This window comes from Pogoniulus pusillus, chromosome 9, assembly GCF_015220805.1.
Source record: "Pogoniulus pusillus isolate bPogPus1 chromosome 9, bPogPus1.pri, whole genome shotgun sequence".
NCBI lineage: Eukaryota > Metazoa > Chordata > Aves > Piciformes > Lybiidae > Pogoniulus > Pogoniulus pusillus.
This window is the reverse complement of record NC_087272.1, coordinates 34,675,887-34,693,347: the sequence shown is the minus strand read 5'-3', so window position 1 is coordinate 34,693,347 and position 17,461 is coordinate 34,675,887. Positions and strand designations below refer to the sequence as shown.

General features: G+C 48.4%; 1 protein-coding gene across 1 annotated transcript in view; it reads right to left on the bottom strand.

The window, feature by feature from the left end:
• Positions 1-17,031, bottom strand: part of LIMCH1 (LIM and calponin homology domains 1) — a 267,283-nt gene extending 250,252 nt beyond the window's left edge. Inside the window, exon 1 of the mRNA XM_064149191.1 lies at positions 16,853-17,031. Coding sequence (XP_064005261.1) covers positions 16,853-16,948 — 96 coding nt within the window. The 5' untranslated portion in view covers positions 16,949-17,031. The remainder of the gene's footprint in view (positions 1-16,852) is intronic.
• Positions 17,032-17,461: the final 430 nt, after the last annotated feature.

The following is a 17,461-nucleotide window of genomic DNA, read 5'->3' as shown; positions in this document are numbered from 1 at the left end:
CAGGCCAGAAGCCCTAACTCCAGTCAGGACTTCCTAGAGGGACAAAAAAGATTTTGACAGGGGATTAGAAAAGCCTGATCTAGCTTATACTCTCTGCAGTGCCTGTTGCAGGGTGTCTTCCCTTTGAAGCTCTTTATCCAGACTCTTGATCCTCATCTCTTCCCCTCTCTAAGCTATTTTCCCCCTCCCTGCAAGTTTAAAAGAAGCCTTGAAGATATATGGATGGGGACACAAAACTCCAGGGAGGATGGATGACCAACTACACAGAAATTAGTCAAGGGAGCTCACAGTAATCATTTTTAACCAGATATTTAAAACCCTTAGGGCACACAGGACACAGACAGCTGTCAGCAACCATGTGACAGATGCATCAAGTGAGTGCCTTTTGCCACCTACACTGCTTTGCATTAACAGATGGATTACTGGGCAGTCATTTACAGACAACAAAATCCCCCAACCCTGCCCACACAAAGAGCCCTCGAGTCAAGAGGCAGATTTTAAGTCAGATGAGTTGCTGATGAGCAAGAAAGAGACTTTCTGCTTTATTAGCAGGAACAGAGTTGTAATACTCTTACTTGTATCAGTCTAAATGATTTATCACTGCACTAGGCATGAAAGAACCACAGTTGCCACACTACAGAGATTCCCCAAAGTGGAATTTCACTCCAACAGCCTCACTGGACCTCTGGCAAGAAGAAATCCTAGCACTGAGGAGCAGAACAAGTGCATAGGCAAACATACTCAGCCTTGAGCTCACTTACAAGGCACTTTGGTGGCAATCCATAAACTGGTTGTGGATAAACTGTCTGGCAGCAGCTCCTTTCCTAAGGGAATCTGCTATGCCACACTTCTGGAGAACAAAGTGCACCAGTGTACACATTTGGAGTGATCTTCTCTGCTTCACAGAAGCTTGCTATGTTGTAGAAGCAATTTTTTTTTCTAACTAGCTCTTTGTTGAAGAAATTAAAGCTTTTTCTTAAGGTGGACTACCAGAAAGTCCTTGATGTGTAGGCAAGTTAAGTGTGTAGACTCCATCACAGCTGCTTCACCAACCACTTACCCCTTCAATGCTGTTGCAGTTCCAAGTTTAAAGCACTCTCCCTCCCCCACCAAACAAAAATAGCTGATATTTTGCTTTGTTCTCTATACTTTCTTGTGTATCAGATGCCCATCTTTTCCACCTCTGTCTAAAAACAATCACCTCCCAATCTGGTTGATGTTGCCCTCACTGGCAGTTGTTCACCTCATTAATGTTTCTAAATACATAAGGGGTGAGCGGCAGGAGGATGGAGCCAGCCTCTTCTCCGTGATGCCCTGTGGCAGGACAAGGGGCAATGGATGGAAGTTGAGGCATAAGAGGTTCAATGTGAACTTGAGGAGGAGTCTTTTCACTGTGAGGGTTGACATAGCACTGGAACAGGCTGCCTAGGGAAGTTGTGGAGTCTCCCTCTCTGGAGATAATCAAGAACCGTCTGGATGTATTCCAGTGTGATCTGCTCTAGGTGATCCTGCTCTGGCAGGGAGCTGGACCAGATGATCTTTGGAGGTAACTTCCAGCCCCTGACATTCTATGATTCACTGACATCTCTTTCTCCACCAGCACCTTTTCCTGGGTGACCAGGTGCCCAGCTGAAGGCACAGGAACTGTCACTTTGACGCTTCAGCTTGGAGCTTCCCACCCTATACAAAAGCTGCCAGCAGTGCTACTCCTCAAAGCCAGCTCTTCTCCAAGTCTAGTCAGCAGCCCAGCATCCCAAGCATATACTGACAGAATGTCCCTTTCCCTACAGGGAGACCCCTCCTTGCACTCCTCCTTCTCTTGGGAGATACCAAGAGACAGGAAAACGGCAGAAAACAAAAAGCTGTCAACACAGCAAGAGATTGCACCACTTCCAAGAAGTCTGCTCTGGCTTTGATCTATTGATTTCAAGACCCTTAATGTGGGAAGCTGCAAGTTTTCTCCTCAGAATTCTAAAAGGACAAAGAAAACCCAGTAGAGCACTGGAGAATTGAGTGCTGCACTGAACATCTTAACAAATACTGAGGGGGCAGAAAAGCCACAAGTATCAGATCTGCCTAGAACCAGAATATGCACTCAAAAGTCTTGGTTGGAAATGCCAAAGTGAAGTGGTAAAAAATGACAGCTATTACTACAGAAGAGACACTAGCAAACTGCAGTGAATGGAAATGGACAGGGTGCTGCACTTTGGCCACAACAACCCCATGCAGAGATACAGGCTAGGGTCAGAGTGACTGCAGAGCAGCCAGACAGAGAGAGATCTGGGGGTGCTGATTGATACCCACCTGAACATGAGCCAGCAGTGTGCCCAGGTGGCCAAGAGAGCCAGTGGCATCCTGGCCTGCATCAGCAATGGTGTGGCCAGCAGGAGCAGGGAGGTCATTCTGCCCCTGTACTCTGCACTGGTTAGACCACACCTTGAGTCCTGTGTTCAGTTCTGGGCCCCCCAGTTTAGGAGGGACATTGAGATGCTTGAGCGTGTCCAGAGAAGGGCGACGAGGCTGGGGAGAGGCCTTGAGCACAGCCCTACGAGGAGAGGCTGAGGGAGCTGGGATTGGTTAGCCTGGAGAAGAGGAGGCTCAGGGGTGACCTTATTGCTGTCTACAACTACCTGAGGGGTGGTTGTGGCCAGGAGGAGGTTGCTCTCTTCTCTCAGGTGGCCAGCACCAGAACAAGAGGACACAGCCTCAGGCTGTGCCAGGGGAGATTTAGGCTGGAGGTGAGGAGAAAGTTCTTCACTGAGAGAGTCATTGGACACTGGAATGGGCTGCCCGGGGAGGTGGTGGAGTCGCCGTCCCTGGGGCACTTCAAGGCAAGGTTGGATGTGGCACTTGGTGCCATGGTCTAGCCTTGAGCTCTGTGGTAAAGGGTTGGACTTGATGGTCTGTGAGGTCTCTTCCAACCCTGATAATACTGTGATACTGTGAAAAGCTCCCAAGGAGCAGCAGATAAGTTTTCTATGAAATCCTGCTGGAATGTCACCTCAGAGCTACCCCTGTGAATTTTTATTCAAGTTATCCCACAGTTATCTACAACAGCTTTCCTGGCTTTCTCCCCTGAAGCTACTAACAAGAAGTAAAATGAGGGAGAGGAATGAAGTAGTAAAGTATTCATTGCTGAGATGGCTTTTTAAATTAGAAAAGGGATTTTTTGTTTGGTTGTGGTCTTTGTCTAGAATCATAGAATCAACCAGGTTGGAAGAGACCTCCAAGATCATCCAGGCCAACCTAGCACCCAGCCCTAACCAGTCAACCAGACCATGGCACTAAGTGCCTCATCCAGGCTTTGCTTCAACACCTCCAGGCATGGTGCCTCCACCACCTCCCTGGGCAGCCCATTCCAATGCCAATCACTCTCTCTGACAACAACTTCCTCCTAACATCCAGCCTAGACCTCCCCCACCACAACTTGAGACTATGGCCCTTTGTTCTATCGCTGGTTGCCTGGGAGAAGAGACCAACCCCACCTGGCTACAGCCTCCCTTCGGCTAGTTGTAGACAGCAATGAGGTCAGCCCTGAGCCTCCTCTTCTGCAGGCTGCACACCCCCAGCTCCCTCAGCCTCTCCTCACAGGGCTGTGCTCCAGGCCCCTCACCAGCTTTGTTGCCCTTCTCTGGACACCTTCCAGCACCTCAACATCTCTCTTGAATTGAGGAGCCCAGAACTGGACACAGCACTCAAGGTGTGACCTGACCAGTGCTGAGTACAGGGGAAGAATAACCTCCCTTGTCCTGCTGGCCACACTGTTCCTGATCCAGGCCAGGATGCCACTGGCTCTGCAGCCCACCTGGGCACACTGCTGGCTCATGTTCAGCTACTCTCTGCCTGGCTGGTCTTCAGCCACTCTGTCCCCAGCATGTAGTTCTGCTTGGGGTTGTTGTGGCCAAAGTGCAGAACCCTGCACTTGGTCTTATTCAATCTCATCCCACTGGCCTCTGCCCACCCATCCAGCCTGTCCAGGTCCCTCTGCAGGGCTCTCCTACCCTCCAACAGATCCCCACCTGCTCCTAGCTTGGTGTCATCTGCAAACTTACTAGGCTATCCTGAGAAGTCATTGCATATCAACTGCAGCACATCCCTCACACATGAAGATGGAATAAATCCGTTTTGATCTCTGTCTTTGAAGAGCACCAAGCATCAAGTGAATGCCTGTAAATGTGAGGGCTGCTTCCTGAGAGGAAGCAATCATGGAAAGACAAGCCAGGTGAAATGACTTTGCAGCTTCACTAGCTTTATTTTTAACACCTCACTCCATGTTCACCTCCTCACAGGGAAGATCTGAGTCCTCAGCTGTGCTATGCCAATTTAAGAGGCTTTGGATGCCAGGGACTGCAACGCAACAGCCACCTACGCTGGGGCCACCACGCAACAGCTTTCATAAGTGGCCGTGTGCCTGGGTCATCCCAGGAGGATAAAGCAACACTGCCTTCAGTCCAGACCTCCAGAAAGCAGAAGAACCCAACTTGACAAAAATCAGCCATCAACCAAGCACCTTCAGCAGAGGAGCAACACAGGCAGAGCACTGATCAGAGGGAAGGAGAAAAAAAGCTCCAGCAAGACTGAAGATCTGCATGCTCATAATCAAAACGTTTAGAGGGTACTTTTGCTTCTCTTTAGAAGAGGCAAAGCTGTTTCTAATAAAGGATCATTTGGATCACTTCAACTTTGTTGATTTATGAGTTATTTCATGTGATTCCAAAACTGAAGGCCCCCTTGTCGAAACAAAAATTAGGTTTGGGAGGGATAAACTTTTATGTAATTTCTTTCAACTCAGGCAAAAGTCACCTTTATGACTCACTGATTCCAACGCCTCCTTTTGCTTGCCAGCATAGGGTTGGGTGTTTTAGGGGTTTTTTAACTTCTGGAAAACAGTTTCTTTTCCTGGCAATCTTTCACTTATCCAAACACTGGCAGAAGACATGTACTGCCTGCTCCCAAATCATGGGACATGCATGCTCCCAAATCACGACTTTCTTTTTTCCAAACCACAACCTTAATAAAAACAACAAAACTAAACACACACACACACAAACCCACCAAAACCAAAAACACTTATACAGTTGCTGCCATTTTTCTTCTGTTGAGATGCCATATTTCACAGTATCACCAAGGTTGGAAGAGACCTCACAGATCATCAAGTCCAACCTTTTACCACAGAGCTCAAGGCTAGACCATGGCACCAAGTGCCACGTCCAGTCCTGCCTTGAACAGCTCCAGGGACGGCGACTCCACCACCTCCCCGGGCAGCCCATTCCAGTGTCCAATGACTCTCTCAGGGAAGAACTTTCTCCTCACCTCCAGCCTAAATCTCCCCTGGCACAGCCTGAGGCTGTGTCCTCTTGTTCTGGTGCTGGCCACCTGAGAGAAGAGAGCAACCTCCTCCTGGCCACAACCTCCCCTCAGGTAGTTGTAGACAGCAATAAGGTCACCCCTGAGCCTCCTCTTCTCCAGGCTAACCAATCCCAGCTCCCTCAGCCTCTCCTCGTAGGGCTGTGCTCGAGGCCTCTCCCCAGCCTCGTCGCCTTCTCTGGACACGCTCAAGCATCTCAATGTCCCTCCTAAACTGGGGACATACAGTTATGTTTTTAGACTGAAAGATTTCCAGAGTTGTTTCTGTTGTAGCAGTAGATGGGAGTTAGCCACTGAAATGAATCACAACTACTGCACAGAAGCAAAGTCAAAAGATTCAGTGCTGAACACCCTGGCACAATGGGCACCTCTGCCCACACTGGTCTGATGAAGTTGGTCACTTCTGCCTCACCAACAATCCCAGGCAAGCAGCAACAGAACAAGGGGACACAGTCTCAAGTTGTGCCAGGGGAGGTCTAGGCTGGATGTTAGGAGGAAGTTGTTGCCAGAGAGAGTGATTGGCATTGGAATGGGCTGCCCAGGGAGTCAGTGGAGTTGCCATCTCTGGAGGTGTTGAAGCAAAGCCTGGCTGAGGCACTTAGTGCCATGGTCTGGTTGACTGGACAGGGCTGGGAAATAGGTTGGATTGGATAATCTTGGCAGTCTCTTCCAGCCTGGTTGATTCGATGACTCTATGATTGCAATACTACAGTGGGATGTACCAGTGCCTACAGGAAAAAGGAAATAGGAAATATATTGACAGTCCCAGGATAAGAACTCTTCTTTTTCTGTACTGTGTAGTGTATTTGCAGCCAGTTTGCCTATAGAGTGTAGCTATGCAGAGGGCTGGGATTCTTCTGAAGCTCACAGAAGTGGATGGAGGTAGGGAGGCTTTGCAGCTTGGAACAGCATAGAGGAAAAACATCACAGACTTTTTGCCTTTGTGCTGTTTCTGAAATTCACTGTGGGATCACAGAGAGCAAAAATCTGTCTTCCAGTAGAAACCAAGAGTATGGCAAAAACTGAAGGAAGGATTATTGAAGAGCGTCTCCCTCTTGCCTTGCTCGTTCAGCCACACAAAGCAGAATGTAAGAATTGCTTCCCCTGCCTCCATCAAGCTGCTCCTTAGCCTGTGAAGTGCTCTGTGAATCACTGGCAACGATGACAAAGCCAAGAAGCCACAGCAGTATCATTTTTCAGAATCTTAGCTTGTCAGAGTTGATTTCACAATCAAGCTGTCTTTGATAGGCTTTAGAAGAGCAGAAACCAGCCATATCGGGTCTCAATTGAGCAAATGAAGCAGATTTTCTCCTTTTCTTACCAACCAACAAGTCACTAGACTATTTTAGGTTCATTTTAACATCAGATGCAAGTTCTGTTATTAACTCTATCATTAAGCTGGCCATTCTGCTAAGGTAAGGACTACTAACGGGAGATTATATATATACATATATATAATAAAATTATAGAATCAACCAGGTTGGAAGAGACCTCCAAGGTCATCCAGTCCAGACTATCACCCAGCCCTGTCCAATCAACTAGACCATGGCACTAAGTGCCCCATCCAGTCTTTTATATACATATATGTATATATACACATACAATAAACCCCCCTATTTAACAGTAGCAAGTTACTCTAGAACTCAGTAGAATGGTTATAAAGGTAGAGGATTCTTACAACCAACTAACATCATAGAATCATAGAATCAGTCAGGGTTGGAAGGGACCACAAGGAGCAGCCAGTTCCAACCCCCCTGCCATGCCCAGGGACATCCTACCCTAGAGCAGGCTGCCCACAGCCTCATCCAGTCTGGCTTTAAACACCTCCAGGGACTGCGACTCCACCACCTCCCTGGGCAACCCATTCCAGGCTCTCACCACTTTCATGCTCAACAACTTCCTCCTCACATCCACTCTGAACCTACCCACCTCCAGCTTTCCTCCATTCCCCCCAGTCCTGTCACTACCTAATAATCCAAAAAAATCCCTCCCCAGCTTTTTTGCAGGCCCCCTTCAGATACTGAAAAGCTACAAGAAGGTCACCTGGGAGCCTCTTCTCCAGCCTGAACAGCCCCAACTCTTTCAGTCTGTCCTCATAGGAGAGGTATCACAAACAATGTGAAACAAACTCCTGAAAGATTTAATATCTAAGTTCTCAAGAATTAAGCCTGCACATCATCTCCTCAAGACCTGAAAAGCACAGGAAATGATTTGCATTCCTTATTGGTCAATTAGAGCAATGCACAATGAATGAAATAGCAAATATATATATATATAATATAGATTTTTCTTTTTATGTATTTATTTGCTTTATATATTTACCTGTATTTGTATTTTAATATTTATATATATATATATATATGTTTAATTTATATATATATCACAGTATCCCCAAGGTTGGAAGAGACCTCATAGATCATCAAGTCCAACCCTTTACCACAGAGCTCCAGGCTAGACCATGGCACCAAGTATATATATATATACACACACACATACATACACACACACAGTTGTTGGAGTTTTTTTAATCACAGACAAATAATCTCATCAAGCCAAGGAAATTAACTGCATTTATGGTCTATCTGAAATAAAATGAGTTTAGTAAAAATTGGATTGGGAGCCAGACATTTCACACTGCCTTGAGGGGTTTCTACAAAGGAAAGTCAGTAGCACACCTGAAAATGCTTGCCATGACCCAGAGGAGTTCTGCTTTTCTACAGGGAAGGATCTTGTTCACGTTAAAGAGGCTCTTAAGCACTGCAATAATACAAGCAGCAAACGGTGTAGCAAAATATAGAATGAAGTGATTGTTACTCACTGTCAAGAAGTCGTAGATGCACCAAAGAATCTGGGTTAGTAGGGACCGTGGAGAGCCTTTAGCTCAACCTCTTTCTCCAAGCAAGGGCAGCTCTCAGGTCTGATCAGGCTGTTCTCAACTTTATTCAGTCAGACATGAAACCTTCCAGGGATGGTCACAGGTCAAGCCTTGCTGGGCAACCTGCATCAATGCTCATCTGACCTCATGGTGAAGAAGCTTTTTCTTATGCCATTCACAATCTTCCCTGTTTTAGCTTACCAAAGACATCTCACCCTCCTGTCACATACCTCTGAAGTGCCTGGTCCTGTCTTCTCAAAAACCTGCCTACAGCTACTGGGGAGCTGCTGCCATGCCCCTATAAAGCCACCTCTCCCAAAAGAATCCCAGCTCCATCACCCCCTCTCAGGGCCCTTGCAGCCCAAATCTGCCTATTCTCTGCTCAGTTCCCTCCAGCCTACCAACATCCTTCCTGCACTCTGGGCCCCAAAACTGGATGCAGTATTTCAAGCTTGGCTTAGCAAGTGCCAAGCAGAAGCAGACAACCATCTACCAGCTGCAGAAAAGCCATAAAGGGCCAACCTCTTCTGCTGCCAGGACACTGGCAATGCCAAGCCTGTTGTCCCACAGGTCCTCCCAGCTTCTTCCCAGCAGAGCTGCTGCCCCAGCAGCCACTCTCTACCCTGTCCCAGGTCCAGGGAGCACATGTTTATAAAATAAAGGCAGTAACAGGCAGAGGGGTTTATTTCCATTTGAAGCTGGGGTGAGTTACAGCTCTTCACATTCCCACAAGGTGTTTGCAGCCCTTTCACAATTAACATAGCTGGGAGAAGTTTCAGCTACCAATTTTGAGGTCATTCATGTCATAGCAGATGCTGTAGTCATCATGGTGATATAAGGGGCTGAGTGGGGCAAGGAAAGACAGTACTTTCTCCTTTAAATGATGTACTGGAAGGAGAAGGAGAGAAAGCTTAGATCGTTAGGGTCTGCATGCCAAAACATTCAAACCTTCCCCCTATGCAGCTGCCCCTCAGAGTTGCACTCTCACTCCTACTAACCTTGCTTTTTCTGCAACATTGCTCCAAAACTGTTCTTGTGGGGATGTTTGCATAGACTCAATGCACAGAGCTATTCATCCATGAAGGAAAATCATCTAGACTGGTAGCTCTTCCAAACAAAAGATAATGTAATTCTAATAACCCATCATGAAACAACACTTCCCAGATGAGCAAACACACTTTAGAAGATAGAGAACAGTTCTGCCACATTGGCCTGTTATTCATCTTCTGTACTTGGAAAAGGTTTCATCTTCCTTTCTATAGGACCAATACTTGCTCTAAAAATGATTGCATTTAACAGAGCAAAGTGCAATGAGGTTACACAGCTGCATTAACTAAGCCTCACCACCAGCTGCATAACGGCCTTCCAGACTCCAGTGCAGGGGCAGATCCTTTACCTATTTCAAAATTTTAGTACTTAAAGGAGAATTTAATGCAGTTTTGAGACAATTAGCAGCTCAGTCCTGCCTTTCCTGACATTATCCCTTTATCAATAGTATTGTTGTTCCCATTATTCACACCCCCGTGCCAAGCGCTACTTGTAACATGGCTTAAAACTGATCTCATGACGAGGGAATTGGGTCCATGTGCACAGGACGAGGGGGTCAGCTGCCAGGCAACTGGGAGGGGAAAGAATTTCTACAAGTGGGTAGTTTGACAGGGTCAGAGAATTTGGGCTGGTTCTTCCACCCTCTTTTAATCAATGTAATTTTCATTCCACTGAGTGACTAACTTAGCCAGAACGAAGAGCATCCCATCTGCCCTATCTGCAGTCCCTGAAAGCTGCCCAAGAGGAGATGCAGAGATAGCAGTGAAGAACTCTCCCAGTCCAGTCACTGCAACCACAGAAAAGTCAATCTACATTCACATTCAGTGTGGGCCAAAAGCCAGTGACACACCTTTGGACTCTTCATGGTTGCCTCGGGAAGAATTCATCTGGTGAGGAGGGCCAGGAGGATGCTCAGAGGGCTGCAGCAGCTCTGCTGTGAGCACAGACTGAAAGAGTTGGGGCTGTGCAGTGTGGAGAAGAGAAGGCTCCCAGGTAACCTTCTTGTGGCCTTCCAGGATCTGAAAAGGGCCTACAAAAAAGCTGGGGAGGGACTTTTCAAGCTATCAGGGAGTGACAGGACTAGAGGGAAGGGAGCAAAGCTGGAGTTGGGTAGGTTCAGGCTGGCCATGAGGAGGAAGTTGTTGGTGATGAGAGTGGTGAGAGGCTGGAATGGGTTGCCCAGGGAGGTGGTTGAGGCCCCATCCCTGGAGGTGTTTAAAGACAGGCTGGATGAGGCTGTGGGCAGCCTGATCTAGGGTAGTGTGCCCCTGCCCATGGCAGGGGGGCTGGAACTAGCTGATCCTTGCAGTCCCTTCCAACCCTGACCGATTCTGTGATTCCGGTTTAATTTCAGCTTGTTCAGAAACCAGGCAACTTGTCTCACTCATCAGCATGGGTTTCTTCCAGCCTGAGAACACACTTTTGCTCACTTTAATAAATTAGTTCACAATACATCACTTAAAACACAGAGGTAAGACACTCTTCCAGCAGAATCATAGAATCATAGAATCAACCAGGTTGGAAGAGACCTCCAAGATCATCCAGTCCAAAAGAAACAAAGGTTAAGCACTACTTGGAGATTCATTCAACAACCTCCCTACAGTATTTGATTACCAAACCCAAGTAATCTTCAAGCTTAGTGCATCATCTCATCCTACACTTTAATGATTGCATTCAGATAGAATCATAGAATCAAACACTCTCACAGGGCAGATAGGCTGACTTCTCTGGAACCACCTGCTGGAGGAAGTGTTCACTGAATTTGATCCACTGCTACACAAGCAACAGCAAAACTGCAGAGACAGCCAAAGGTCTCAGTCTGGCTAGAAGCACCACTGTTCTAGGAACTGTATCAGCATTCAGAGGAACCATTCAAGGATCTTAAAATCAGCTTCATAGCAAAGGAAGAGGAGATGCCTACACATCTGGAAACAGAAACACTGCTGAGGGGCACAGGTTACTCATGCACTCAGCAAATCAGTCAGCTTACCCAATACCTGTCATCAAAAGATCTTCATCTCTGATGTTCCTTAAATGTCATACTACATCTTGAAGGTTATGTAAACAAACTTGTGTACTCCTCAGGCTCCAGGCTCTTACAACAGATATTCCAATCAGGTAGGAAACATTTAGTCAACCTCTATCTCCATATGCTTTTGCAGTGGCAGCTATAAGAACCATAGAATCAAGCAGGTTGGAAGAGACCTCCAAGATCATCCAGTCCAACCTAGCACCCAGCCCTAGCTAACCAACTAGACCATGGCACTAAGTGCCTCATCCAGGCTTTGCTTGAAGACCTCCAGGGACGGTGCCTCCACCACCTCCCTGGGCAGCCCATTCCAATGGGAAATCACTCTCTCTGTGAAGAACTTCCTCTAACATCCAGCATATATGCCTCACACTTCATCCACACCAAAGACATCTTCCAGAAACTGTTCAGTCTGGAGAGAAGAAGGCTCCCAGGTGACCTTATTGTGGCCTTTCAGTATCTTAAGGGGGCCTACAAGAAAGCTGGGGAAGGACTCTTTAGGATGTCAGGTAGTGATAGGACTGGGGGGAATGGAACAAAGCTCAAAATGGGTAGATTCAGACTGGATGTTAGGAAGAAGTTCTACACCACGAAAGGGGTGAGACCCTGGAATGGGTTGCCCAGGGAGGTGGTGGAAGCCCCATCCCTGGAGGTGATTAAGGCCAGGCTGGATGAGGCTCTAAACAGCCTGATGTAGTGCGAGGTGTCCCTGCCCATGGCAAAGGGGTTTGAACTAGATCATCCTTGTGGTCCCTTCCAACCCTGACTGATTCTATGATTAAACCTTGCTTCCAGACTCCTGGAGCAAGACAAAAAGTTAATTTGTCCTACTTATTTCCCTGGTTTTATGTCTCACATACTCTTTCACAGAGACAGTGGTGCAGCAGTGGGGTGCCTGTTCTGTTGTATAATGTGACACCCAGAAACAGTAAGGAATTCACAACTGGACCTGCCACTTCTCCTAGAAGTGGCACCACTGTTACCAACATGAAATGTAAATCTAACCCAGGTTAAGCATTTTGCTAGAAAGAAAAAAGTAAACTACACAAGTAAACTCCACTCAAGAAACCCTTCTGGCTGGCAAACTGTTCCTTGACAAAAGAATTCTCCGTGGGGAAAGAATGTGTGTGTATATATATAATATATATAAAATTATGAGAACCTTATCAGACTGATTATGAAGTATTAGACTTATTATTCTCCCTGTGAAGAGAGACTGAAAGCCCTGGGGCTGTTTAGCCTGGGGAAGACTGAGAGATCTGATCAGTGTCTATAAATGTCTGAGGAGTGGGTGTCAAGTGGCTGGGGCCAAGCTCTTTTCAGCAGTCAGCAGTAATAAGACAAGGAAGAATGGATACAAACTTGAACACAGAAGGTTTCACCTCAACAAGAGGAGAAACTTCTTTATAGGGAGGGTGACAGAGCCCTGGAACAGGCTGCCCAGAGAGGTTGTGGAGTCTTTTTCTCAGGAGGCTTTCAAAACCCACCTGGGTGCATTCCTGTAGGGGATCCTGCCAAGGCAGGGAGGTTGGACTCAATGATCTCTGGAGGTCCCTTCCAACCTCTAAGATGCTGTGATTATTAGATGCTGATGGCTTTTAGCCTACACAAATCTAGAGGGAAAGCCAAGCGCTGAGCATAGGGGACAGGAAAACACAACTTGTCTGTTACCATACAACTATAAAGGAAGTGTTCTTATCAGCTGGCAAAGTTTCCAAGGAATATAAGCCTATGGAAAAGCCATCCCTAACTGCACCAAGGCTCAACAATGAGCATATTAATGAGGCAAGGCGAGGAGGTGCGATGAGATGATAACAATACCCTCAGGAGTTACACTGGTATTAAATGGGACTTTATTACTGTATTACTCCTACAATTCTTTGCCACCAGAATAACTGTTTATACAGATGTTCTTCCAGCCATCAGTTATTCCAGTTTAAACACACATACAGGGAACCTTGACATTTTAAAATTACAGGGCCATTATCTTAAATGAGGTTTGTTATTTTGCTGCAGTAACCCACTAGGCTTTAGAAGGCTCATATATTCTTTCAGTGAAACTGAGATGCATTAATTGAAAGGAGATTCCACCCCTTTAATAATGCAGATTGATGTGGCTCTCACAGGGTTTTTCAGCTGATGCCTTTATTTTAATTCCTCTGAGCACTACTAATATGGTTCATTTTCATCCTGAAGAAGGCATTCTTCACTTAAGTAGCACATGCCAAGCTAAGCTAAAATAATAGCCCTGGTTTACTGTTACACAGAGGGATGCATGGTTGATGTTTATGCAAAATTAAGCAAGGCTGAACACTGTTTTCCTACCCCAAGTGACTTCACCATCAAAGCTAAAAGTTCACAGACTTCCAAAGTCCCACCTTCTGCAGCTGACAGCAAATCTATTCACCACTTGAAACATTTGTACAAAACACAAGCTGTTAAACACATAAGCAGCTTTGGCAGCCAGAGTCAGAGCTCTGGACTTTTTCCCTGCACAGGTGAACACCTCAATGCCACTGGCTCAGAGGTCCAGGAAAAGACAAGAGGATGGTTAGGATGATGCACCCAAACTTTTGTGCAACTTCAGACTCCCCTGTCCTGCAGCATTCAAATTGAAGCAGCAATGCTGTCAGAGAAACAAAAAAGACTTCTGGCACCCAAAAGACCTGCTCTAGTGAAAGGTCACAGGCCCAGTGTGTAAAGGCAAGACCACTAGGACCTTTGGACCTCAATCCTAGCAGTTCTAGACATTGATCACACTATGTCTTCCCTCACCCATCTGTAAGAAGGGGACAGCCTCCCTTCCCAGCCCCACCAGAGGAGAAATGCACTGCAGACCACAGGGTGGATTCCTGTCAGCGCTACACAATGGTGACAGTGCTCAACAAGGGTTGAAACCAGATGAGAATCCAACAAGCAAGTCACACAACGTAATCATCAGAAATAAAAATGCAAAGTAAGCTCAGAGTTTTCAGTCTGACCATTTCTGCTTTGATTTCCTTGCATGGCACTATTTTACAGCCTAAGAGAGGTTTTAAGCTGCCTCACAGTGCTAACATCCATACTGGCCTGTCTGCTCTGTACTAAGGAAGTCCACCAACCCTGCTTACAACCACAACAGTTTGGTTTATAGAATCATAGAATCAAGCAGGTTGGAAGAGACCTCCAAGATCATCCAGGCCAACCTAGCACCCAGCCCTATCCAGTCAACTAGACCATGGCACTAAGTGCCTCAGCCAGGCTTTTCTTGAAGACCCCCAGGGACGGTGCCTCCACCACCTCCCTGGGCAGCCCATTCCAATGCCAATCACTCTCTCTGGGAAGAACTTCTTCCGAACATCCAGTCTATACCTACCCTGGCACAACTTGAGACTGTGTCCCCTTGTTCTATTGCTGGTTGTCTGGGAGAAGAGGCCACCCCCCACCTGGCTACAATGCCCCTTCAGGTAGTTGTAGACAGTAATAAGATCACCTCTGAGCCTCCTCTTCTCCAGGCTAAACAGGCCCAGCTCCCTCAACCTCTCCTCATAGGATTTGTGCTCCAGGCCCCTCACCAGCTTTGTTGCTGTTTTTATTTCAAGGAGATGTCATTTTTATTTCAAGGAGATGTCATTTTAAATGGTCAGAAGGAAGCTGGAAGACACCACGCTGGAGATTTGCTCACATCTCTAGGCCAAAGAATAAAGAGGTGAGAGACAATCTGAGAGCCAGCTGAAGCAGATGGGTCTAACAGCCAGACACAGCATGACCCCCATTTCTGCTTTTCACCCAAACCAATAGGGTTTGGCAAACTGAACGTTGATACCTATAACACTCCTTAATTTTTCTTTCTTTATTTTGTTTTTCATTATTTTGGATTCATGTGTCAAGGTCTGCACAACTCACTCCTACATAATCCACATTTAAAACAGCAAATGCTGATTAGATTTTTTTTTTTTGGAAGACCTAATAACCCTCACTCTACAGAGCTTAAGCCAAGCTTGGGTTTGTGTAGGCAAACTGAGCCACAATTGCTTTACTGGCAGCTTCTTCTTCCTTTCTCTTAGTAGGAGTATCAACTTTGGGCACTGCTGGAAAGGCAGATGCTTTGCTCTCACACCACAGCCATGGCAGTGCTCCAGGTTCCTGACACAGTCCTTCAAGCAGGACGACAGCAGCAGCAGATAGCACACTGCAGCTTTGTCATTCACACATCGAGCAGATGAAAAGAAGTGGAGGAAGCAGAAGAAGTTCTGGACAGCTTCCTTTATACACATGGACCCTATGGGTCTGTATGGAAGACAGAAGCAGCTAAGAGGCCTTGAGCTCTGCTCACACAAGAAATGGCTCAAGACTTCCCAGCTGCAGAATAAATTGCCCAAGAAGGAAGTTTCCACCTGACTTGCAACTTTCTGCTCTTCAAGGAGAATTAATAGTCCACCTGGAGTGGAGCGAACGCTGGCAGCTTTGTTACCTAGAGAGAATTGCTTCACCACTGAGTCCCTGGCTTCACCAGCAGCCAGCAGAACTCATGGTCACCAGGGTATTCTATGTACCATGGGTATGACAGAATCATGTGCCTCACTCTAAGTCCTCTCTTACAAAGAAAACCATACACAAACCACTATTCATCTTCCCAAGGCAACCAGCGCTGAGATGCACTTAGCTGTTTCCTCTGCTTCGGGGAATCTTAACAGCCACAACAACTCTTACCAACAATTTGCTGCAAAACAGAACGCACTGAGGCTTACTAAAAGCTGCAGATTAAAGTCAAGGCCTGCAGCTGAAGGGAGCCGGTACCCTGGTATCTGGGTTTATAGCACCTTCACGCGTGTTCTGCAGGGGCGAGCAGACGAAGAGCTATTTAAAGTGCCTCTATTGTTACACGCCAAAACATTTAACTATTCAATTTCACCTGCCACCCGCCTGTCTTGGCGTCCTACGGCAGGAGGAAGCAGCAAACCTGATCTCTTTCTGCCCTGCCTGAAGAGCCTGAGTCAGTATCTCTCCTTGGCTGCGCTGAGAGATGCCAGAGGGGGCTAGATGGATGCCCCCCCAACGGACAAGCTGCCCCACGCCCCCCACAGCGGCACTGACACCGCCTCCTCGCCCCCAACCCGCTTTTCCGCGCACTGCGAGGCGCAACTTGCGCGGCTGCAGCCCGCAGGGAGCGGAGCTGGAAGGGCACAGGGATGGAGATCTCCTCGGCCGCCCCCGGAACGCGGCTCCGCGCACCTGCGCGGCTCCTGTTTACAGCCGCTCCGCTCATCCCAGCGCCGGGGCGGGGAGGGGAAATGCGATTAAGCGATTAAGTTTGGTAGAGATGCGCAGGGAGAAGGAAGCAAGGGGGGGTTCAAGGGCCCACCCAAAGCCGCGCAGGCTGCTCTGCGGCTCGGCCGGCCCTGGCTGCTTTACCCGCAGCGACGAAGGCGGGGAAGGGCCAGGCCGGCGGCCGGCGGGCAATGAAACGCGTACGGTCCCCGCGATGGGGGCGGAAGGACACCGGCTCGTCCCGCGGGTGCGCGCCCTCAGCCCTGCCAGCTCCGCAGTCTTACCTCGATCCACTTCTGAGCCTCGGTGAAGGCCAGCTCAGGCTGGGGGGGGTCGGGAGGAGGCTGAACCTCTCCCAGCTCCAGCCCGGGACTGGCCATCTGTAGGGCCCCGGCTGGCCGCGGCTGCGTGTGGGGAGCAGCCAGGCACCGAGCCGCCAAGCCCGAGGTGAGCCGCGGCTGCACCGAGCGGGTGAACGGGACACGCCGGAGGCCGTTGCCTGTCTCTCGCTGCCTCTCCCGGGGCGAGGGCCGGGGGTGGCGGCGGCGCTCTGGAGCCCGGCTGGCTGCAGCTCGCCTGCGGTAACCTCACCCCGCCGGTATCCCTCCCGTCCGTCCGTCCGCCCGCGCTGCCGGCTCGGTCCTCCCTCGCTCTGCCGCCCCGCCCGCCCCGCCGGCGGAGGGGAGCTGCGCTGCTCTGAGCTGCCAGCTAAAAATAAAGCAGACGGGCGAAGCCGCTTTGCCTTCAGCCCATGCAAATGCCCGCGCCGCCGCCTTCCTGCCGCCAGCATCGCATCGCAGGCGGCGCTGCAGCCGCGGCGGGGGTGGGCGGCGGGGCCGGGCACCTCTTGGCGGGGGGGACGGGAGGGGCACAGCGGTGGCGGGGCAGCCTCG